This window comes from Eurypyga helias, unplaced genomic scaffold (assembly GCF_000690775.1).
Source record: "Eurypyga helias isolate BGI_N326 unplaced genomic scaffold, ASM69077v1 scaffold2492, whole genome shotgun sequence".
Classification (NCBI taxonomy): domain Eukaryota; kingdom Metazoa; phylum Chordata; class Aves; order Eurypygiformes; family Eurypygidae; genus Eurypyga; species Eurypyga helias.
In genome coordinates this window covers 55,656-80,865 of record NW_010236446.1, presented here as the reverse complement: position 1 = coordinate 80,865, position 25,210 = coordinate 55,656, and the positions used below count along the sequence as shown (strand labels likewise).

General features: G+C 39.4%; 1 protein-coding gene across 5 annotated transcripts in view; it reads left to right on the top strand.

The window, feature by feature from the left end:
- Positions 1 to 275: 275 nt before the first annotated feature.
- The window catches only part of CNOT4 (CCR4-NOT transcription complex, subunit 4), a 44,066-nt gene continuing 19,131 nt past the window's right edge, over positions 276 to 25,210 (top strand). For 2 of the 5 annotated variants that reach the window (XM_010147079.1, XM_010147077.1), the window contains exons 1-8: positions 276 to 517; positions 7,885 to 8,082; positions 10,727 to 10,813; positions 11,306 to 11,407; positions 12,206 to 12,331; positions 17,799 to 17,923; positions 24,339 to 24,396; positions 24,679 to 24,928. In XM_010147079.1, the coding sequence (XP_010145381.1) occupies positions 344 to 517; positions 7,885 to 8,082; positions 10,727 to 10,813; positions 11,306 to 11,407; positions 12,206 to 12,331; positions 17,799 to 17,923; positions 24,339 to 24,396; positions 24,679 to 24,928 (1,120 nt within the window). In that variant the 5' untranslated portion in view covers positions 276 to 343. Of the gene's footprint in view, positions 518 to 7,884; positions 8,083 to 10,726; positions 10,814 to 11,305; positions 11,408 to 12,205; positions 12,332 to 17,798; positions 17,933 to 21,566; positions 21,723 to 24,338; positions 24,397 to 24,678; positions 24,929 to 25,210 lie in introns of all 5 variants that reach the window. The other 3 variants (XM_010147078.1, XM_010147076.1, XM_010147075.1) reach the window with 2 other exon arrangements.

The following is a 25,210-nucleotide window of genomic DNA, read 5'->3' as shown; positions in this document are numbered from 1 at the left end:
TGGTATGTCTGAAACTGTATGGTTTGAAACCCAAACAGGGTAATGAACTGCCAAAGAAGTGCTTGTCTACCCAGGAGGGGGAGGTACATCACCAGTACCATCTTTGATATTACTTGTGTGATTCATAGGTAGGGACACAAGTTTATTAGGGAGTAACTTGTGTGTTAGTAGATAATTTGTGTGAGGAGAAGAAAAGCAGCGAAGAACTGAAATATTAAAGGTGAAGAAGAAAGGTTGTCAAACGTACTAATCACTTATTTCCTTCTCTTGCAGACCTTCAAGTGCTGACCTTCTTGGTCTATTAAGTTATTATAAACTTTTGCTGCTCTGCGAACGTATAAAAATGTCTCGCAGCCCTGATGCTAAGGAAGACCCTGTGGAATGCCCCCTTTGCATGGAGCCTCTGGAAATTGATGACATCAACTTCTTCCCTTGCACCTGTGGCTACCAAATCTGTCGTTTCTGTTGGCATCGTATTCGCACTGATGAGAATGGACTTTGTCCTGCTTGCAGAAAGGTAAATATCCCGGAACAGCGGCTTGTTCTGCACAGATCACAAGGCTCTTGCGTTGTGTTGGTACCAAAGACATCTTTTTCCGTTGGGGAAACATTCATCTAGTCATGGCCTAGATCAAGGGTGAGGTGTTGGATCTTTCAGATTCTGTCTCCGTACGTTTCGAAGCTGTTGTGCAACGGGTAGTCTTGGTTTGTTAAATTCAGACCTGGATTAATAGGGGAAGCTGTGGATCAGAACCAAAGCATGCAGATGCTGGGAGAACTGCCAAAAAGAAAAAAAAAAAATCCTTTGAGTTGGGGTGCTCATGCATTGACAGAATCTTTTCAGGAAGGACAGTGAGGATTCCAGCATCAGAGGTTTGCTGAGGGCCAGGGTTTGGCTAAACTAGCAGAGCTATCTGAGGCAAGCTTAAAAAAAGCACCTGCTTGTTTTGTTTGTGCAACTGGATCTTTTAATCCATATTTTTCTGGACGCTAAACATGTAAAACCTTTGGAAAATATATCCAATGGAGTTAAACTTCAAAGCATTTAAAAGTCGAGGCTAAGTCTATTTGTCTAGTATTCTCATCTTGTTGCCGAAGGTAGTTCTTTGAGAGCCACACTTAAGTTCTCCATATCTATTCATTGGTGTCTGATACTTTGATTAGCCACAACTGTAAACTTCAGCTTCACTTAGTTGCCTGCTTTTTATGCTGAATTATTCTCCTTCTCCTCCTCCTTTCAGTGTTTTACTTAACTTCGTTATTTCCTTGTCTTTGGTGTTTAATAAAATTCTTTTTCAATATCTTCATCTCTTTAACTGTAATGACTTCCCTTGATTGTAACACTTTTGCTTAGCCTTCCTCTTTTTGTAATTGCAGCTACTTATGTCCCCTCTTTCTCCTGCTATTTAATCATGATCCTGTCCTCAGTTTGTGCCTTTATTGGCTTCCTGTCTCATATTACAGCTCCCTCTTCAGACCCCAAGTAATCTTACTTGGTCTTGCTATCTTTATTCACTGCTACAGCTTTCTATAGCACTTTCAGTCATACTTTCTTGCTAGAGCTGTCACTGCTAACCTGTTTGGATGCCTTTGCAAGCGTGAAGGCTTATCTCACAGCAATGTGTGCTTGTTAACAAATTACACACATCTGGTGCAGTATTTGAACTGTATGTTCTGCAAGGAAGATCCACCTGCCATTGGCCAAATCAGTCCCCACATGTGATACCTGCTGTAGATGGCACGTGCCATATAATAATTTTGATAGTCCAAGACAACTTCTACACTGGCACAGACGTGAGACTTCTGGAATTTCCTTATCAGTGTAAGTCACTTCACTTACCTGGATTTATTACGCTGCTTTTTGCCAACAACTTGATTCATCTGTTCGTTATTGGAATTTATGGAATATATCTGGGGAATCACAGCAGCAGCATGCTATTAATTGTCTCTGGGTATCTGAATTCTTTGAAATATGGATATTGCAACAGCTGAACTTCTCAATGTGGAATAATCTGGCGTGTGATTGGATGTGCAAATATTTTGCTGAATTGGATACAGTTTACTTAGAAAAACAGCTTTGGGAGAAAAGCTAGAATGAGTGCTGCAATCGGAATGAAGCACACCGACTGTCCCAGGAGAGGAAGAAGGCCCCCTTTCTTTACGATGGATGAGGATTACGTTCTTTATACTTTCTTCATCCTGGACTGGAAGATGTTCCTGAGTAGAGTTGCAGCTATATCGCCGGACTGTAGGAGACTTGCGTGGAGGAGGCTGGGGATTACATTCATTTCATGGCATGGACAAAGACATTGTGGAGCAGAGACACCATCAGGATCATGGGAATAAATAACTTTGAGCTATGCAGTGGATGGCAGCATCATATGGTCTGAAGGAGCCAGTTTTTGAAGTGTGCTGGACCCTCTGAACCAGGTATGTGTTTTTCTGTGCAGCTTGTCCTGTCTGTGTAGTAAGGTTTCTGGGGAAGAGATCTAAGTCTTCTAATTCTTGTCCCCTATGGTGGGTATTGGTTGTGACCACTTAAAATGCTGGAGCATGGAAAGTGGCGAAGGAACAAAATTTTTGCAGGGAAGTTTATAGTAGGCACTATGCTTTCAACAGGTACATCATGTTTAGCGTGTGCTTTCCAGTGCAGGGTACTGCAGAAAGGACTCTGATACGTTAAGGCAAGGCTCTCTGTGTTATGCACCATTACGTATTATGAAATAACTATTTGTGCCAATGGTGTTGAACGCAGGGCAAATTCTCCAGTGGTTTGGTCTGTGGAGAGGAGCAATAAAATTCCTTATCCAAGGATTTTGGTTTAAAGGTTTGGGGGAGGTTTTGGAAAAGTCTGTGATAAAATGATGTGGCTCTACACTGTCATGGCAGTGTTAGTTTGAGAGCTCTTAACTGTGTATTGCATATATACCATTGTTTTCCTAAGTTGCTCTATCTTGGTTCTAACTGAAAAGATATTAGCCTGCGTTGTTTTCTGTCAAGGAGAAAATACTTCTACGTGCTTAAACTATTATATAGCTTAACACTTGCATGTGCAGAGTATGTTCATGTTCATGTCATTGCAGTCAATTGAGTTGGTGTCTCTTAAGTTTCCTCCTGTTAGTAACAGTAGTAGGCAAAATTTGCTTTGTTTCACTTTAAGGTGCCAGTATGAATTTAACTTGAATGCTGTTTGGAAATTAGTTAGTCTTAGCACAAAAGCTTTCTAAACTTTGTCTGAATCTTCTGAAATAAACTCTGAAATTGTTTTTAATTCATTAACTACAAAAAGTCCTGCCTTAAATAGAACTGACCTGCTTTGAGTTCCTGATGCCCTTCAGGATTGTAGGTTTAATCGATTATAAGATGCTAAGCAAGCCTTCCTGTTTTTTCCAGTCAATTGATTTCTTAACTGTGAGTGAAATAGTGGCTAACTATTCAAATTAGAAGGAAAATATGCTGTCCTCAAAAGAGGATTCTGTAGCCAAAAGCTGGTTTAAAGGTCAGCAGGCTCACTGGTTCTGGTAGTAAAGCCAGTGGTGGTTTTCCTCCCCCCCCCCCTAAAATTCGGCAGCCTAGGTACTGTTTGTCATATACAGTTACGTTGCTTTAATAGAGGATAGCACTCACATCTTGATGTGAGCTGTTGCAATTTTTAAATCCAACAATAAAAAAGCCTAGCTCCTTCATGTTTCTTAATTCCTTTGCCCTTCCACCAAATAATAACTTGGTAACACAGCTGTTTCTGTGGTGTGGCTTTGTCTTGTCTCCAGTTCCTTGACTTAGTAGTGAGCTTTATTCCTGCTAGCACCTTCTGTTAGAGATGGAGAGAAATAGTAAACTTCTATGTTTATGACCAAGAAACTAATGTATTTTAATCACGTTTTTGTCCATGCTTTTCCTACTCCTGCCTCTGTGTAACTGGTCTGAAAGCACAGTCTCCAAATTCTGAATGTCATTAGTTTCCTCCAGCACTTTTAATCCCCCAACTGAGTAGTTTGGTGTAACAATTGGTATTTAGAAATATATATAAAACTGCTATTTTTTTATTCTTGATACAAGTAATATGGTATATACTATGCATAAATTTATGGACTTTCTCTATTTCTCATTTCAGACCCTATTTGGTAGCAAGGCAACAACTGGGAAATATTGGTGCATCCGTTGTGTGGAAGGAATATGACTCATCTGGGAATGCCAAAAGCAAAGTGCTTGATAAATCCCAGCTCAGCTTTCAACAATTGGGAAAATGTGGGGGAAAAAGTCTGAAAGAAAACAGAACTTAAATGACAAGACAAACTCAGTCAGGAAAACTGAGAATTCATCAAGGGCCATCTCTGATTAAAGAAATGATATACTACAGAGGAGACATTCAAACTTCTGATAAAGTTCTTGTAGGACTACCAACAACTTGCAGTTACTGTAAATGAAGTCTGGTAATTTTCCAAGTTGCCACTTCTTGTTTGGGCGGCTTCCATGTTTTTTTGCTGAAGAGGATTTGTATAACTTGTGGAGGATGTCAGTTTAACTTAGTCAGTGAATCAATGGTGTTGACATCTCAGCCTTGCGTCTGAAAATACAAAAATGCTGATAACACCTGATGTAGCTACTTTTGCTTGGATCTCGAATCCTCTACCAGCTAAGGAGTTGGTGATAGTAGGTTAAACAAGCATCTTAGGCTTCTTGGTCATTGGGACCATCTAGCCCCTTGTTTTATGCCATGTGAAATAGATCTATCTAAGGTATGTCAAAAAAAAAAGTGGTCGTGTCAGTAGCATTGCCATTTCAGGTGTTGCAGGACCTGAGAGCTGCTGGTACCTGTGGTCTTCCGCCTGCCTCTATTTTGTAGGGTTGGACAGAGTAACCAACAGATTAAATGACACTGAGATACAACCAGCAGTCAATCCACCCTGCTTGGCTTTCGTAGCCATGTTCCACCAGCCTTTCCTGCAGGCGTTCTGTCTGTAGTTAAACTATCGTCTGATCTCATGAATGTCAACACGGTGGGAAGCAATCACTCCAAAGATGAGGTTATTTTTATTGTCCTATTTGTAGACTGCCTTTAGGTCCTTATTTGAAAGGAATAGGTTTTTTTAATACTTACTATTTTTCAGAATTAGCTTCTAAAATGTTGGTGCTGTGTTTACTTTCCTTCCTCCCTCCTTGAATGCACAATGTCTCTTATCTCTCATCACGTCACACATTATATATAGATAGGAAAATAATCTATCACTTGTTAGGATTGAGTTTCTGATTTATTCTTGGGATTCAAGAGGTATGTGCAGATTCATTTACAGGTCTTGCATGTCAATGTGTCCAATACTCATATTCCTTAGAAGCATCATGTCAAAGGACTGAAATGTATGTATGGAACATTTCATATATAATACAACCCTACAGTATCTAGTGAGAATTTCTGATGATTCTGTTGCTCAAATGTGCTGTTATTGTTGATTGCAAATCAACTGCTGCTACTTCATCATTTGAAAACCTTATTCTCATACTTTCTGCTGAGATGAAGACATTTCTCTTCCCTGATTCTGAATTTGCTGTCTAGTTATGTGTCTCCCAGCAGTTTTTGTGTTTTCCTGTACAAATAAAGCTACTAGTTTTACTATGACAAATAAACGTTCTGCTCGGGATTATGCTCGAGCTACCTGGGATGTTTCCTTACTAATGTTCAGCATCTCCAGTAGTAAATAGCTCTATAGAAAACGAATGTACTGTCTGACTTGCTTCTCACTTGAGAATATGCCCTGAATGTGGCTGTGCTTGGCAAGAAAGCAGCTGATGAACTTTGACAGTGTTTGCTGTAGTTTTCCTGGACTTTCATGAGCCTTACTGAACGTACCGAAAACTATGAATTCATTTCTTGTGCAGTACAAGAGAGCAGCACACTTGCAAGCCTTGCCTTGTGTAGTATGGCATGTGGACAAGGAATTAATCAGTGAAAGGATGGATTATGGGCATGATAGCACATCACTTGATGTTGGGCGAGCCATTTTGGTTTTGGAACTGTATCTTATACTGGTGCCCTTGTTTTCTTCCCATTCCTACCTGAACTCGGCTTGACCGATAACTGAATTAACCCTCTTGCCAAGCAGCCTTTCTCTTCCCTCAAAACAGAAGTTTTTAATGTTTATTCTACATGATTGACTAACACAGCCTTTGAGAAGATCTTAAAATGCCTTGCAGAATTGTTCTGCATCTCTGAAGTCCTCATGTGTGCTTGTGTTAAAACTAGAGATAATTATTGGCTATAGCTAATCTCAAGTGACCTTACTAACAGGTAACATTATGAAATCTGTGTAAAGTTTTCAGTGTTGCTTGTGAATAACACGATTTTTTAAGAAATGGTACTGTTTTAACTGTTCAAGAACAACATTAGTTCTTAGTGTGTTTTTGTGTTAAGGACTTAGTGGTATACCTTTTAGCTACTGCTGAAGTATCTTACAAGTTTAAATTCCTTTGTGATACTAAAAGCATATTCCAGAGGACTTGGTGTTTAAACATAAGACTCCATCTGTGAAGTCAGCTGAAACATATATTCAGAAGATGTGTCAAGTATAGTGTAATGATGCTGAACTTTAAACTCTTTAAACTATAACATGGATCTCGTTTTGTTTGGAGATGTACTCAGAAGACCATCAGGCCTGAGGGCTTGGTGGCTTTTTCAGTAGCATTCTGCAAGTACAAGGAATATATGCTTTTAACCGAAACCTTGTTTTCATTTGCTGCTATAGATTTTCTCAGGTCATTTAGTATGCCAGTTTTGTATTCTACTATGAACAGAGGACAGTCAGGAAAAAGTTAAATTTATTCTTGTTGTACACCAAAACCTTTGGTTATGGTGGTACAGGCAAAGAACTTCCACGTTCGGTGTATTGGTGAGCTTTACTTTGTAATATCTTTACTTTGCACATCTCCTGTTCTCTAACCTCCTCCCCCACTTCATCTCAGGGTTCAGAAACACTTCTTGTTGTTTGAGATGTATGTACTTCCCTCTGTGCCTAGCAGTGCTTTGAGTATGAAGTGTGAAATCTAATTTTTCAGTCTGAGAACTGGGACAGAAAAGGAATATGGGATTGCTTTGAGGAGTAATCTGGGTCAGAGAACAGTGCACTGCAGTCTACAAGACCAGGCTAAAGAGCAATCTTTCTGGGGAACTCTGAGGACACTTATATCTCTGCTAGACTTTTAAGATTAAAATCTACAGTGTTATGTCTGTGTTTGAGAAGTTATCTGTAGATTATAATCTTGAGGTTAAAAATGCACCTTTGTCCAGGAAAGAAAAAGCCCAAGTTTGACTGGCACACAAGCATGGCAAGAATACTCTTAATTCAGTATGCGCTATCCATATTGAAATCTGTCGCTTCACTAGGAGTTAACCATATAAAGATTGAGCCGTGTTACTGTCTGAACTTGGCAGGCCACTGAAATTGTTTTTGATTTCTTATCCTGTAGTCTTCACTTTGTTAATATACTTAAGTACCCGAATCTGTATCAGAGAGCTAAATATAAAGTGAATATGCAGGGCATGCTTTCACCCTGCTTACTATGCTATATTAGTGAAATGTTAACAGGATGTGTTGGCTGTCATGCTGCAGCTGCTTGTAGTGTTACCAGACTGACTAAGCAGCTGGGTTAGAATGTGACTATTGCCCAAATAATTAATTATGTCTATAAATAGGAGAAGTTCATTAAAATATACAAGATGCTAATCTATCCCAAAGGACTGAATATGCTACTTCTATAATGTGACTGGCCATAACAATCAGAACAGTATAACAGAAGCAAGAAATCTGTGCATTAGAGCATTGGGCTTAATGATTTTCAAACATGTTGTTTCTTATGTGGGTTGTTTTTAATGGTATTTGTTATATTTAGCCATATCCAGAAGATCCAGCAGTGTACAAACCACTCTCCCAGGAAGAGCTGCAAAGGATAAAAAATGAAAAGAAACAGAAACAAAACGAGAGGAAACAGAAGATATCAGAGAATCGCAAACACTTGGCCAGTGTACGGGTTGTGCAGAAGAACCTTGTCTTCGTGGTAGGGCTGTCTCAGCGCCTAGCAGATCCAGAGGTGAGCAGTTCACACTTGCAGATCTTGCACTTAACTTACTGTCAAGGAGCTGTTGGAATACCCTTGTGCCCACCCTTGTTTGTCTCCTTGATTGGTACAATATGAAGCAGCACTGGAAAGGTTCGCTTATGCCCCCCTCTTAACAGAAACAACTCAGCTTCCACCTCCAAGATAACCTCAATAAGTGTTTGTCTTTGCTTTTGGGAGTATGGATGCTGATTTTAGTTAAGGAAACTGTTCTTTGTTTAGAAATGGCATGTTGTTAACCTAAAAATAAGCTTAAGGATTTTTTTAGGTATTTATTTTCTTAGGCTGGATCTTCAACTATACAGTTGTCATGCACCACGAGTTCTAAAATGGGAACGTGAAGTGTAGCACAAACATGGAGGGACAGAAGAAAAGCTAACACTTGAAGTGTAACTGAGAAGGAGCATAACATTGATGTTGGTTGAGGAAAAACTTAGTAAGAGGAAGACCCAGGGAAGAGTTGGCTTGCTACTCTGCGTCATCAAGAAGGAGCTCTTCATTTGAGAAAACTGATTGTATTTAAGACATTTTATTTACTTCCTTTATCAGTTAGCTGCAGGAGGCTAGTGGACTTACTGCTAATGAATAAAAGTACCTTGAATTAAAATATGGAGGGAATGTACTGCAGGATAAGGCAGATGTCTTCAGAACTACTGTGCAAATTTAAATTCATGTGACCAGACTAAACTGTCTGGAGAAATCTCAAACAGAAATGTGTGTTTCTGAGGACTTACTGAGTACGGGCTGCATTTTGGTAGACTGGGAAAGAACATAGGTAAAAAGCTGCTTTTAGTGGAGGGGGAGAAAAAGGGAGGATGTGAAGGAAAGAGAAAAATTGAAGTGGTCTGGCATATAACACTTCAGCTTCTACAAGAACAGAACAGCAAGTATTTGCAAGCAACTGGCAACAGTGGCTTGGTGCTATTTATTAGTGAAAAATGTGATTTGTTTCTTTGACCAGATAAAGGATTTGTGAGTAAGAGAAATAATAGTATATACACTTGCAGGGTGTTTTTAACTTCAGATAGTGGTGCACTGAGTATTTGAAGTAATTAGGAGTGGGTTTATTGGCGTAGTAAGGGGTGTGTGTGTTGTACTAGCTTTGGTGGTAGCAGTGTTCTCGCTGACGTACCAGAGGATAATGTGTACTTACTGAATACTGCATGTGGCACCAAGATGACTTGATTTCCAAGAAACCTAGCCTGAAAGAGAGAGATGGGCTAAAAAACACTACTCAGTTTAAGTTTTCTACTTAAGCAGGCAAAATAACTCCTGCACAAATAAAGATGATTTGGAAGGGGAGATGGCCTGCTGTTTGCTCTTCCTGGAAATAGATCTGTGGATCATAATGGAGTACAGGTGGATCCACTTCTGTTGACCTGCTTTTGTGAAAATTGTGACGGCCATGCTACTATATCTTACCAGGAATATAATCTGCAAGACGTGAAGAAATTCTTCTGCTGGACTGATACCTGAGGGTGGGTGTAGGGTCTTTCTAGAGGGACATAGGTCAAGTAAACAGCAGTCAGAAGAGACCAGTGAGTGATGGGTTGTCTATACAGTGTGCCCTGTCGTTCTGCAGGATGTTCTAAATGTGGCTAACACTGTTAAGTCTTGAAGACATTGATGGAACTTTGGAAAAGGAAAGGAAGTTGTTAGGTAAAGAAGTTCTTGGATCAGTGCAGATTAACTGTACTAACCAGTGCTTATATGAAGAAGAATGATGGGGAAACAAATCTTCCTTTTTAGCCCCTCAGGTTCTTGTCTAGAACTAGAAATACCTGTAGCTTCAGCCTGAGTAGTCAGTACTTCTGCACCTCCTTCTATCACAGGGATAGAAAAAGAAAGGCTTTTGGTACCATGTGTCAGATTGCCAGTTCCATGTGCACACAGGTAACAGTTATGTAATAGAGCTGCTTAATGTTAGAGATGTTCCTGCTTTGCACAGGATCCTGAAATGGTGTGTTAGTAGTAACTGATGCAGGGAAGGGTAAGGCAGAAATATTTTTTTTTCTTCAGGGATGTGGTATTGACTTATTCATTTCAGCATGATGGCGTTTCAGAAACGACTTTTCTTGCCCCCGGGAAGTGTCATATATCATCATATTGTACTTGTGAAAACATGAGGCTATCTTGAGCTAACTGGTTTACTGTCTTTCTCTTTGGAGTGGGGCAATTGAGTCAGGATTCAGTGTTTTGTTCCTAGCAGTTAATATATCTCGATGCAAGTTTAAGGTGTTTATTGTAAAACTGGAATGAATGTAGGGATTTTTTTCCCCCCTTAGATTATGTAATAGATATGTACAGGAATATTTCATGCTGAATGGGACGTACCTTGCCAGGGTAGGGACAAAGTAATTTGAGTACTGAAATTACCCAATTATGTTAAAAAAACCAGGATGTCACTCAAGTTCTTAACTGTAGTGACAACGTACTCTGTATTCCAAGTAACCTTGTTTTCTGTTGGAAAACAAAGCTACATCTATGTGCTCTCTTCTTTTTTGTAGGAGACCTTTTCTTCATTAAAGACTTCAGTTGCACAGATACCCAGAAGAATAAGTACAGTCCTGTATGAATTGACTTTTCAGTGTACCACTTTAATTTTCTTTTCTTGTAGGTTTTGAAACGACCGGAATATTTTGGGAAGTTTGGTAAAATACATAAAGTTGTCATTAATAACAGCACATCATATGCAGGCTCACAGGTAAGCCAGAGGCCCTGGTGATTTTTTTTTCATTCCTTTATAGAAAATACATGTGCAAAGTGAACCTGGGGCTCCCTATTTCTGATTAAGCAGTATGTTAAAGAAGTGAAAAGAAAAAAACATCCCAGTAGTGCAAAAATCACATTACTGGTAAGCTACTGAGGTATTGTCCAACCATACTTTCAAAGTCCAGATACAAGATGCAATGTAAAAAGATTAAAAATGGTGAGACAGGCTGAGAGCCTTCAGAGAAGCAGTAGTGAAGCATTAACTCACTGTTTCTGCATTTCAGGGATAAAATACCTGAAACATTTTGATACATTTGTTCCTTTCCTCATTATCTATGCATTGCATCTAAATTTTTATGAATTCTACAGTTTTTTGTCCAACAAAACCAACAGGTTTTTCTGTTTAGAAACATCTAACCATGAATATACCAGTTTACGAAGTGAGCTGCTAAAAAAGCAACTTAATGGTACTTTTTCTTTCTAGGGTCCAAGTGCCAGTGCGTATGTAACCTACATCCGGTCAGAAGATGCTCTCAGAGCCATACAGTGTGTCAATAATGTTGTGGTAGACGGCAGAACACTTAAGGTGGTAATGTTTTTATGTTCTTATGTATATGTGCTAGGACACCAATGTTGATGCGTAGTATAAAATTTTGTTCGTATAGATAGGCTTGTATTGATGAACAAAAATGTCCAGTCTATTGGGTATTGGGGTTTGACCTATTTTCTTAGCATTACTCACAACATGGAAGTTGAGTGAGATTACAGCAGGCAATGTTTTAGGGGGTTTGCAGGTAACTTCTTAAAACACAAAGTTGAGACAAAGGAAGAGATGCACCACCTGCCCCTTCCTACAATGTTTTGAGGTGTTTTTTTCTGTATGTGCTGTTCTTAATAGCACAGTGTGAAAACCTGACTGTTTGATTTTACAGAGGATTTCTGTAGTCCAAACTTCACATCTCTCAAATGCTAGTTTTTCCCTTTTGGTGTCTTCACTTGGCCAAATTGATGGCTACAGAAAATCATCTAGTTAGTAGTAATTTCATGACCCTGTTATAAAACATTAACCAGTTTCATGTAATACCAACTCATAACTACTTATTTGGCTTATTATGATTATGAATGTAAATATTTACTGAGGCTCTTACTTTGGCATTTATTTAGATTGGATTAAAATATAAATACATCCTAATTACCTAATCCTGAAATATATAGATTATTTTTTTTACAAGTGGATGTGTTAGTCCATCTGCATAAAAAAAAAAGAATGTTCTCTTACAAACCTTGGGAAGGGTGGGGTATTTTTTGCAAATAGAGGTCTCTTCCTATATTGTAAAAGGCATTCTTATCCTCCAATAATTAAGTAATCTTTTTTTTTCTTTAGGCATCTTTAGGTACAACAAAATACTGCAGTTATTTTCTGAAAAATATGCAGTGTCCAAAACCAGACTGCATGTATCTACATGAGCTGGGAGATGAAGCAGCCAGTTTCACAAAAGAGGAAATGCAGGTAGGTGTAATGAGTGGGAAACGCATAAAATATAACATGTATGTTATTGTATATGATATATATAATGTAGTCTTCTGCTGAATGTTATGGCAGTGATGAATTTTGAAATCCAAAAAGTGATTAACCAGTTGGATATTGGAAGTGAACCATTAGTTAATTTTTTTCATTCCATGCTGCTTTAGAGGGCTGAAAAGTCTACTAAGTGTTCATGAGTCAGAAAGATGAATTCTTAGCCAAGAATTCAAATAACCTTGAGTTAGCTACATGCCCTTTGTTCACACCAAGGTGAGATAAACATATGTTATTTTAAATCTCTGTGAAGTTAGTGCAGATCTGTGTTTTCCCGTAGATTTTGTCTGTTAAGCCATGATAACTGTTTTAACTATTGTACTGTGATTTGACCATGCTGTCTGAATTCTCATGTCCCTTTTAGTCTGTAAAGGGTATGGAAACTGGAAATAAAACGTTGAGGGTAACTGTAATAAAGCACAAATACTGATGCAGGTTTTTTTACCATTGCACCATCAAAATGCTTATTATCTAGGGCAGGGAAGCAAGTAAATGGATAGTTTTACTTTCTCAAAGGTGGTGCTTTCTGAGGTATTTTCAGCCTGAGTCTGTCCCTTTAGGTGAAGTATGGTAAAGCTTTTTAACTTGATCTCAAGTACAGCAGCCTTGCATCCATGCTGTAAGTTTTGTATGTGGTCTGTCTGTGAAGCGGGTGATCTCCACCCATAGTGGTAGCACAAATGTTGGACAAGTAGATTTTATGTCACGTGTTAGGCTGATTAAGCCAGAGACTAAGGAAGAATGTCTGTATTAAACACTTCTTCCACAAATTAGCAGGATTTCTGGGGATTTCAGCTACATTTTCATAAACTAAAAAACCCTGCTGGTTCAGATGAATAGTCCCTGTAGTATGTATTTTGTTGTAGATAATGGCAGTAGGAGGTAAAATTCAAGGAGAACTTGTAAACTAGGCTGCCTTCCCTGTTCACTTCCCTGTATTTCTCCCACCACCTAGATATGTTGTACTATACATGTTTGAGGCTTTTGGGTTTTTATAGAGCTGTTGGCCATGAATTTATTTAATTAATTTTGAACATGCTGATACAGTCAACCCTGTAGTCTTTTGTGGCAGCAAGACCCAGAAGCTCACCAACTGTTTTGTAAGGCCCTTTCTTGTGCCAGTGATAAACTGATTTCCAGTTAGATTTGTCAAGTGTTGTCTAATCTTAGCATTGTACTGCTTGCTGAAAGCAAAGCCCTTATTCACATTATCCATTGCCTTTGTGATGTTGTAGAACTTTATCTTATCTCTCTCAGCCTTTTCTCCAAATCACACAGTTTCTGGGCTTTTAAACTTCTTTGTAAAGCAGTTCCTCCATTTCAGTGATTATATCTTTTGCTCTTCTCTCTGTCTTCTAACTATCCTCCTTGAAATACAGGGGTCTGACACATGCTCATGATGTGGGGAAGCAAAGTTTACTATAATAGTCCTCAATGTTTTGTGTGTGGTGTCTTTTTTTTTTTTAAAAGCCTTTCCTAATGAGGCCCAGCACATTTTTTGTGTCTTTTTGCCAGTGCGTAATCAACTAATAATTTCAGAGATCTGTTGGCAGTGACCTCAGTATCTCTTCTCTGAACTGTAACAGCCAGTTCATAGATCAATAGAGCTTTAGTATGATTTAGGCTACTTTTCCATTGGTGTGTTACCCAGTATGTCTCTGGTGAAGCTTATTTGCCACCTTTTTGCCTGTTAGCTGAGTTTTTGGGATTCTTTTGGAGTTCCTCATTATTAGCATGACAGTTTATTACCCAGAGAGCTTGGTATTGTTAGCAGAGAACTTGCTCTTCACTCCTTTCTTGTGCATGCCAAAGGTGTTTCATAAAACTGGTGCCAGTCATCTGTCCTCATTGCTGCTTCTGCATCCTAAAAGGGATGGATGCAGGTCAAGCAGGTCGAGGGAGGTGATTCTGCCCCTGTACTCTGCTCTGGTGAGACCCCACCTGGAGTGCTGCATCCAGCTGTGGAGCCCTCAATATCAGAAGGATATTGACCACTTGGAGCGAGTCCAGAGGAGGGCCACAAAGATGATCAGAGGGCTGGAACACCTCTCCTATGACGAAAGGCTGCAAGAATTGGGCTTGTTCAGCCTGGAGAAGAGGAGGCTCCGAGGAGACCTCATTGCAGCTTTCCAGTATCTGAAGGGGGCCTACAAGGGTACTGGGAGAGGACTTTTTACAAGAGCCTGTAGTGATAGGACAAGGGGTAGTGGGTATAAATTGAAATCAGGGAGGTTTAGATTAGGTGTCAGGAAGAAATTCTTCACAGAGAGGGTGGTGAGGCACTGGAACAGGTTGCCCAGAGATGTTGTGGATGCCCCATCCGTGGCTGTCTTCAAGGCCAGGCTGGATGTGGCTTTGAGCAACCTGGTCTAGGGCAAGGTGTCCCTGCCCATGGCAGGGGGGGTGGAACTAGATGATCTTTAAGGTCCCTTCCAACCCCAACCATTCTATGATTCTATGATTCTAAAAGAGTGACCAGTAAATTTTATCTTTGCCTTTCTATCTTTGAACCAGCTTCAGTCCACACAAGCACATTTCCTCTATCCCAGGGCATCTTCATAAATAACTTCTAATGTGAAACCTTATCAAAGGCTTTTTTGAGCATTTTGTGGATCCTTTTTATTTATGCTTATTGTTACCATCATAAGTTTGTCATGTTAGTGAAGTAGGTTTTCACTTTACAGATGATGTTCAGATTCATTCCCAGCAGATTATGTGTATCCATGAAGTTCCAAGTGCACCCTCAGTAAGTTTGCAGATGTGACACCCAATTGGGTGGTGGTGTTGGAAGTTAGGAAGGCTCTATGGAGGGGTCTGGACAGGCTGGATCGATGGGATGAGGCCAGCTGTATGAGGTTCAACCAGGCCAAGTGCTGGGTCCTGTATTGGGTCACAACAACCCCCTGCAATGCTACAGGCCTGGGGACGAGTGGCTGGAAAGCTGCCCAACGGAAAAGGACCTGGGGGTGTTGGTCGACAGCAGCTGAATGCGGGCCAGCAGTGTGCCCAGGTGGCCGAGAAGGCCAGTGGCATCCTGGCCTGCATCGGGAACAGTGTGGCTAGCAGGATGAAGTGATTGCACCCCTGTACATGACACCAGTGAGGTCACACCTCAAATCCTGTGTTCAGTTTTGGGCCCCTCACTACAAGAAGGACACTGAGGTGCTGGAGCGTGTCCAGAGAAGGGCAGCGGGGCTGGGGAAGGGTCTGGAGCACAAGTCCTGTGAGGAGCGGCTGAGGGAGCTGAGGATATTCAGCCTGGAGAAGAGGAGGCTGAGGGAAGACCTTATTGCTCCCTACAGCTACCTGAAAGGAGGCTGCAGAGAGGTGGGGGTTGGTCTCTTTTCCCAAGTGACAAGTGATAGGACAGGAGGAAAGGGTCTCAAGTTGTGCTAGGGGAGGTTGAGACTGGATATTAGGAAATTTTATTTCCTGAAAGGGTTGTCAGGCACTGGAATGGGCTGCCCAGGGAGGTGGTTGAGTCACCATCCCTGGAGAGATTTAGAAGATATGTAGATGGGGTGCTTATGGACCTAGTTTAGTGGTGAACTTGGCAGTGCTAGGTTAATGGTTGGACTTGATGATCTCCAGGGCCTTTTCCAACCTAAAGGATTCTAAGGTTTTATCTTTACTGTAATTTTTTTTTAGACAAACTCTATAATCTTAAGAGGGATGGAGGTTGAACTTAGCAGTTTATAGTTCACAGGATCTCTTCTACATCCCTTTTTGTAGAAGACAGTGCCAATTTATCAGTCCTCTGGCCTTACGGCCAGTTAAAATTGATATGATACTTTGGCCAGGAATTCAGTTTCACATGTGAGTTCTTTCAGAAGTCTTGAGTTTATTGTACTTGATTTTGGTGACTTAAATTTATCTATCTTTCCTGTTCCTTGTTACCTTCCTTAAACTTTCTTCTTTCTTACTGTTTTCTTGGAAATCATTGGAAATCACACAACTGTTGAAAAGTGCATTATGCTTTCAGTGCATCAGCTTGCTGGAGTCTGGGTTGGAGTCAATGAATTTACGGGTCTGTTTCATAAGATTGAATGCTCGTTGTCACAGACTTTGATTCTCTATTTTAAAAAAAATTGTCATTGGCTGAACTTAATTCTAGGTTCAGTAATTACTAATAGAGCTAAATGTTGTGACAAACTGAAAAGAACTGGTAGAATTCCAGGAAGTTTCTGAAAGTGAAGTTGGGAATGTAGGTAAGGTATGTTGGAGATGCTAAGTTTGGCCTCTGGATTGCTTGTTATAAATAAAGCATGATTACTGTAAACTCCTATATAGGTTTTTAATCTCGCTGCTTTCTTACCTTTATGTGATAGGTAAGTGAGCTTAGAACTGGGCTGATGTTCCTGGCCATGATGTTCAGACTTTTGCCACTGGGTTCTTACGCAAGATGAGATATCCAGTGAGAGGTTTCTTGTTATGCAGCTGTTTAATGCTTGCAGTGCAGGTGTGTGCACCTGAGCTAGTTGCTTATTCTATTCATAGTGTGTGGCAAAAGAAGCATTTCCAGGATGCAGTATAGCTCAGATAGGTAAACCACACTCTAGAACCACTCTTTTTTTGTGCTGTAGGTAGTAGGTTGGGTGTAGACACTGTCAAAGTTGGGTAAGGTGAAGAATGCATCTTACATGATGTCCTTTTTAGAGGGCTGTGAAGGCTGACTACATAGAAAAAGACATGTTCAGAACCAACCGGTAATGGAGAACTGGAGAGTTAAGTAGCAAAAACCTAGAGATATTTATAGTGTTTACTGACTTGCATATTCATATGGGATGTACAGTTGCCCTACTAAAGGATCACGTAAGGGAATTTAGTTTCTCAGTAGTACTGAGTTTTTTCCAATTTTTGGCAAATATTCCTGCTTAACTTTTTGAAAAAGCAAGTAATAGTTTTCTTCTAGGTTGTAATATTCTTTGTTGCCTGTGCATCAACTCCACTCATGTTCCAACAAAACATTTATAAAGGGAATGAATTAATGTAGAAATGTTAATTTTTAGCTGCACAAGTAGTGGGAGAGCTTTTAAATTGATACTCAAGATGTGCTAGATAATAACGTTAGCGTTCCAGACTTAACTGTGAAACTCTTGATTAGAAATGAAAAGCAAGTTCTAATAAGGCTGTAACTATTTTTCTGCTTTAGAAGTCTGAAAAAAAAATGGGTAAATACATCCAAATGATTTCTAGGTAAGCTTTAGACTCATTGAGATCATGTCTGTGCTGAGAGTGAGAAGCACTGTTTCATGTTTGTCAGGAGTGACCTGTTAAGTTGTAAAGCTCAATTAATAAGCCTTGGGATGTACGTATGTACAACTATATATTAAAATATTTTTAGATCTATAAAAATATATATCGAACCAGTATTCATTCATTGTTTCCCTTTCCTTAGGCGGGTAAGCACCAGGAATATGAACAGAAACTACTGCAAGAATTATACAAACTAAACCCCAACTTTCTCCAATTATCTACGGGTACAGTTGACAAGAACAAGAACAAAGTGACAGCACTGCAGAGGTATGATGCGTAAGTACTGATGCTGGACTGCCTGGCTATGCTTGCTTTCTGGGTATTCCCAAAGAAAAGTTTCTTATTCCTATTGCATTCCTGAAGTTGCCCGCTCTACTTAGCGGCTGTTATATGATAAACTCTGATACTGGTTTTCTCTGTGCGGAGACACATACACTGTTTTTGTTCTGACACAAAGTGAGTGTGAGTCTTACTTGGACAAGAAATGTTTTTCTGTTGTGTGAATCTGTATTACTAGTTCAGAATGAGGTAATCTTATCCTGAAAGACCACCTTGTAGATTACATTTGCATAAACATGTACTGTAGTATTTATTAAGGACTGTATGTCAGCTTTGTTGGTATGCTGTCGTGCTGAACGCAGTCTGTACTCTCAACTGAGACACCTTATGGTCTTAATGTATTTTTATTGTGTGGTTTTTTTACATCATGGTTCGTAGTGCAGTCCCTACACTTCATGTAAGGACCTTGGAAATTGAAAGTAAAACCTGTGTCTTTCCTTTGTGGAAGTAAGAATTCACAAGATGTGAATAAAAAGATTTCTTGCTTTCATCTAGTAAACTTAAGTGATATATTTTTCACTATGTTGTAATTGCAGATATTGCTTATTACTGCTTGTTAAAATAATAATTCTGTTGAAGTAGTTTGGAAATATTTATGAAAATATTTCTGTCCATGTGAGTATCTAAGCATACAAAAATAAAAAAAAAGCCGAAGGTGGTCAGTCCTTATGTGAATTACCCACTCAAATGTCATATTTAAAATAGAAATAAAAGCTGCTAACAATTTCCTTCACTCCTTTTTGTAGGATTTCATAATGAGATGGGCAGACTGGAATGTAGAAGCTACATTGCACTTTATACACACCTTGGCCTTATAACCAGGGTTTGTGTTGTGGGCCAGTTTATTTTTCAGACAATCATTTGCCACTGGCAGCATCAGCCTAAGCAAGACAGTGGGTACTGTACCTATAATATTGCCAATGGAGTTTGAATAAGCACAGTATAAATCTGAGAAGCGGTACCCCAACTGGTGTACTGGGATTATTTAACTTCTGGAGGAAGTGTCATATGCTCTTTGATGGCAAGTGGTCACGACCTTCAGTTGAATCTTCTGTTAAGGACTGTGCTATTTCCTAATTCTTGGGCACTAGCCCTGCTTTCTGCATTTGTGTATTGATTATTTTATGTTCAAAGTCTGAACTAATCTTCATTTGAAACCTAATGAGATCCCAGCAACACAAATGGTACCAGCGAGGAAAGCTCTAGCTGAAACTACAGCAAGCTTTTAAGCCTTCAGAAAGCAATTATGCGTTGGAGCTTGGCCAGTCTGTGGTGCTAACATTTTGGCACTTGTGGAAAAAATGGCGTGTTACTCTGAAGGCAACAAGTGGTCTGGAGTTAATTTCTCCTGTCAGATGAACAGCATCATCACAATACAGACTCTATTCTTTGCTAATGGCTAGGCACCTCCTTTTGAGTTGCAAAGTGAATTTCCTTTTACAGCTGGGATTTTGAAATGTTCCTTCAAGTCCCTTCTCATCAGTACAAAATGCAGCTTGTGAGCAGGTGAATGTGTGGTGTTCTCCTTCACAACTTTCTGCCCAAACGGGTTCTCGATTTTTGTCTGATTCATCCATATGATACCATATTAATATTTCTGGCAGTTTGTCAGAGATTCTGGCAAATTTGTGGTCGTGCTTGTGTTTCTGGGGTGCAGGTTTTCTGTCTTACTCTGGCATTGAACATAAGTTGAGTTCTAAATAGTAGATGTTTAATTATAGATATGCAATAGTAGAAAACAGTTTCTTAAACTTTGCATAAATGCATTTTAACAATTGTGTTCTAATTTGAAAGGTCCTCCTCAGACCTTTTTTCCTTGCTTCTGAAAGCAAATATTAAAAACCCGTAGTGCCACTCGTGTATGTGGGTACTCATCTCTTGGTATGTCATTTGATAATCATGGTGATTGCATCCTCTTAAAATTAGAGGTATACTCCACATTTAAAACAGATCAAGCACACTTTCTCTTTTTTCCTCCTGACCTTTTCATAAAGAACTGAAATGAATGCTTTCTTATGCTACCAGTGGAACACTTATGATCACTTGCTGGTCTTTTAGAGAACAGCCCTTTAGAAGCCTGCAGCTTTGAACTCAACTAAAACAAAAATCTACGTGCATAAAACCTCACCCCAAAACATTAAAGAGTTTCTCTTTACCTTTCTCTTAGGATGCAAAACTGACTTTTAACTGTGACATTTTAAAATTACTTTTAGTATAGAGATGGCTTTGTGCTGCAGCAGACAAAAATTTTGATATTTCAAATAGATTGTTAATGGATTGAAAGTCTTGTTGTCTCTAAATACACCTGACTTTTCTAAGGGTGAGAATATGAAATGACTGACATGGCACTGCTGCCAGTGTCTTCGTTCCCTGATGCTCAATATCTGATCAACTTGCTATCTCTTATTTCAGATGTGTACAAAGCAAAGATGAGATCTGTACACTAGGTCAAGGCTCTCACCTGTGTACATACTGTATAGGTATATGAGAAGATGGAGGTAGTGTAGCGAATCTTACAGTACTGAGATTTGAGTGTAGCTAGTCATATCAATTTTATCTGAATAGGAGTAGGAAGCACTTTTGTTGCTGTAAGCAGCTGTAAGAATGTTTGGATTCTCACTGTGAACTTGACCTAGAGATGTGGAGTAAATGTTGGACCATGTAATAAGAACATATTTATGAAGGGGGGCATCAAGAGGAACATGGATTAAAAAAATGTTTTTTGAAAACTTGCTCCTTATGAAGATAGCACTGGGACACTACAAACAGCATCCTAATTGAAGCAAATGAAAGCTGAAGTTCACATAAAAACTGCAGCACGTAAAGGCGAATCTTTTATAGTAGGACTGTAGGGCTAGTGGATAACATTACAATTGGATGCTTCAGTTTATATAAAATAACTATTTTCAGCAAAACCTTGGGCTTTCAATCTTTTCTTGACCTTCTTTCAGAACCGATGTGCACTCTGAAATGAAATTTAATTTTACTTTATATCAGGGAAGTAACTATGGTTTTAAACTAGAAATGGAGCAGTAGCTTGAATAATACGTTGTCTGACTGGTCTCATGGTCTGTTAGTAAAGCTGTGGACCCTTGTGTAGGTGTAAAATGCAAACTTCACCTCTTGGGGCCAGGCTTGGTAAGGCCTGGAATAGAAGACATTTATTTAAAAAAAAAAAAAAGTTTGTGATTCACAGAACTTTAAATACTTACAGGATGAAGCAAATAATTCTAGGGGAGGAGGAGGTGTGTGTAGGTCTGGATACTTGAAGCTGTTGATGGATTTTTTTTTAATTTTTTTCTTCTTTCCCCAAATGGGCAAGTTTGGACTGAAGTGTTGGCAGAGCAGCTATCTATTCAGTGAAGAAAATAGAATTTCCCCCAGTTTTCTTTCCCTTCCCTACCCCACTGATGCTTTTTTTAAAATCTGAGAGATAATATCCGGATAAGTCTATTCCTATGGTTTCTCTGGCACAAGGATTCATTTCCCCGGTGCTTACAATTTTTACAAACACTTTCTTCATAACTTGAACTCTTTTTTTTTTTTTTTTTTTACTCTTACCTTTTTCCAGACCCAACAGTAATAACAAAGATGCCTGGCCATCATTACAGAGTTCAAGTAAATCAGCCAACGGTTTAACAATGGAACACAGGAAAACGCCTCCTATATTAGAAAATGGCACAGACCCAGAACACATGACTCCAGATGGTGCAGACTCAGATTTCGGGTAATTGTGCTGCCTTTCATACTTCAGATAGCTTGCTTTCTCTCTCACTGATTGGTGTGGAGGGAATGATTTTTCCAGTCTCTCTCTGGTTGAAGAGCTGGATTCAAATCCTGATCAGGTCACAAAAAGCTGGGCTTAGCCTAGCCCATGTCAAAAAGACTGATTGGCAGATTGCTCAGGAGAGCCCTAGCATGAAGTTAGGAAGTGATGGTACCGGTAAGGGCTGAGAGGATCAACAGCTTATGTAGCCGTGTGGTCCCAGCCAGAGCTGAGCCCTTCATTTCTATACAGAAACTTCCACAAGAGTCACATGGTAGTTGCTATACATCGGGAGGCTTGTCACTTGGAAAAGCTTCAACAGAAGGAAGGGGTTAGGGCTGAACAGCTGTCATCTCTTTACAGTGGTGTGTTCCAGAAATGTAACTGCAGAGGTAAGGGTTATTATCACGCAGTTTCAGGGACAACAGGGCAGCAGATTCAACTGAGGCCTCTTGGTGCAGATGAAGTAATTAAATCTGCTTGCCATGACTGCCTCATTGCTAACCAACACTTTTTCCCTCTTTTGGTGCCTTCCTTGAGTCCACTTCTATCATAACCATCACTTGCACTTCTGATGGTAGTCCGCAGTCATGCTGATTTATTTTTTGTGGACCTCCATAAGTAATAATGGTTGGGCTCATTCAGAGGTTGGATGGGGAAAATCACAAGGTAAACTTTAACATTTCAAGAAGTGGTTTTTCCAGTTAAGTAGGTGAGGTTCACTTTAAGTCCATATTGAACCGATGCATTACCATTGTGGGTGCTGTTGAAAGTGGTACCTTCTTGTTAGACTTAACAGCAGTCCCATTGAGGTGTGGTCAGAGATCCTATGGCTGCATCTCAGTAGTGACATGCAGCTTCCTTACCTTTTCTGAAAAGAATGTACTAAATATAGGTGAAAATATTGTAGCCAGTAGGTAATGAATTTTGATAATTCTGAAGACTGGAAGCCTGTCTTAAAGGCTCCTTAAACAGGTTCAAATATAAGAAATACCGTTTTTCAGCACTTAGATTGTCATTAAAAGTTATCTTTACACATAGCTTTTTAAACTGCAGCATTGGGACTTTGTCAGTGGCGTTCGAAAAAGTATTTAGCTGTAATATAAGCTCTACAATCAAAATTATTGGGTAGTGAAAGGTCTACAGCAACCATTTGTGCTATAAGTATTCAGAAACTACTAACCCAAGGCCGTTCTTCCAAACAGAAGAACTTTGGTTGAGCTATTCAAACACAGAGTATAAAGTATATGTAAATCTTCACTGGAGTGATGCTTGGTTGCAGGTATAGTCCTCTGATTTTTCTTCTGTAATCATAAATACCTCAGCTTCAGTTATCTGAGATACCTACTCAGTGGGGTTTTTTGCACGAAAATTGTTGTTTTTTATTGATGCACTATTTTCCATTTTAAAGAAACTTCATAAGAATTAATTCTGCTAGGTTTCTACTCTAGCTATTTTGGGATGGGGAGAAAAATACAAGGGGAAGCAATTCTTAAGAATTTTGACCCTGATATGTGGCACTGTGCAATATTTAAAATTTGCAGCAGCAAGGGGTGTTTGAAAACAAGGTGTAGCTAGAATCTGAAGTCTGCACCCAGTTCAAGTCACTCTGTATTTGTCTTGTGCTAACAGATCATGCCTGTAATTTGACTGGTATCACATTCTGGTCTCTTACTGAACTCTAATTCATGTCTTTACTTCTGGTCCTTTTCTGTAGGACCGGTGTTTTGAGCTGTGCAGCCTGATGCCTATGCTTCTTTTATGGGTAGATAAAAATGAAAGTACCTTGAAGTTGTAAAGCAGAGATTTCAATCTGAACTTGAACAAATATGGTTTCATTAGTGTGTTATTTAGCATTATTAAGGCTTCTCACAGATGCCTGTCAGAATCTTGAATCCTGAGATGTGCCATTTCGGCTGAGTCATGTTAATTCCCAGTGAATAGCTTTCAGAGATGGTTTTCTGTTCTATCTTCTCTTTTATTCTCCTTACGTTTGATGGCAGGTTTTTTTTATGTTGTATCTCTTCCTGCTTTTTTCCCCTTCTGTCATGTCAAAGCTCAGTTTTCTCAACTTGGAACTGATTTCTGCTAGTTAAAGCTTGAAGGCTGGTGGGAAGCTTAACTTGCCACCAGGTCTAAATAGTTAATCTCTCTCCCCAGATTTATTTAGGACTTTTATGGGAACTATCAACTTAGTATTTGGAAAACAAATATGTTCCTAAGTTTCTCTCCAGTAGTAGAATAGATGGAACTGACTACAAGTGGAATACTGCCATAGTGTAAGAGTCCTTTTTTTCAATGGTGTAGAGTTGCTATGAACATGTTTAAAACTTTCCTTTTGTTCCTAAACAGGACACTCAACTAGCAGATGGAGAGTGGTGGGAAGAAGTATTACAGTATATGGCAAATGATTGGAATGCTTATGATTAAAAAAAGTCTCATAAACAATAAGTGGACTTTTTTCCTTCTTAATTACTCTAATTTTGCGTTGTCTTTATTCAAGGCTTTTCTACCACTATGAAAGCAAATGTTGATTTTCATTGTCTTACTGTCTCTTTTCCCCTCCCACTTTTGCAGCCCTATCGACAAACCTTCAGATTCCCTCAGTATAGGAAATGGTGACAGCTCCCAGCAGGTAAGACACGAAGATGAATGCTGTGAAAGTAAGAATTGATTTTGAGGGCTTGATGCAACTTGTAGTTGGAGAAGCAAGTACTTTATGAAATACCATAATTTTAAACAAAACTAAAAAATGCTACTGCTAAATTGATTTTTGTTTGACCTTGTACTGAGCTATGTGTTAACTAACCTAATTTCAGCCAAAAGTGTTGAGGAAATTTTTCAGCTGTATGAATGAAGAATATTTTATTTATGAACATTCATGTCCTAACTGTTTCTCTTCCTCTCTTGCTTGTAGATAACAAACAGTGACACACCTTCCCCACCGCCTGGTTTAACAAAACCCAATCCAGTCATACCCATCAGTTCATCTAACCACAGTGCACGGTCCCCTTTTGAAGGGGCTGTGACAGAATCACAGTCGCTCTTCTCTGACAACTTCCGGCACCCTAACCCCATCCCTAGTGGGCTTCCTCCATTCCCCAGCTCTCCACAGACTTCAAATGACTGGCCCACAGCACCAGAACCACAGAGCCTCTTCACATCAGGTATGTACACAGGTTGTGTGTCTGGCTATTGCTTGCTTTTGCAAGTGATGTCTAAAACTGCATAGAATCACTCTAGCACTTGCTCCATACTGGTTTTCCCTCCTTCAGGAAGGGTTGAAATGTCGCTTAACTACAAATGAATTGCACTGGCATAAGGGTTTCTTCTGAGAGAAACTTTACAGAGTTTCCCAGCTGCGTGGCTAAATTATCAGAGCATTTACTTTAGTTTTCTTTAGCCATGTGCCTGTCTAATGTGACATGTATGCATAATATTTAATGTTA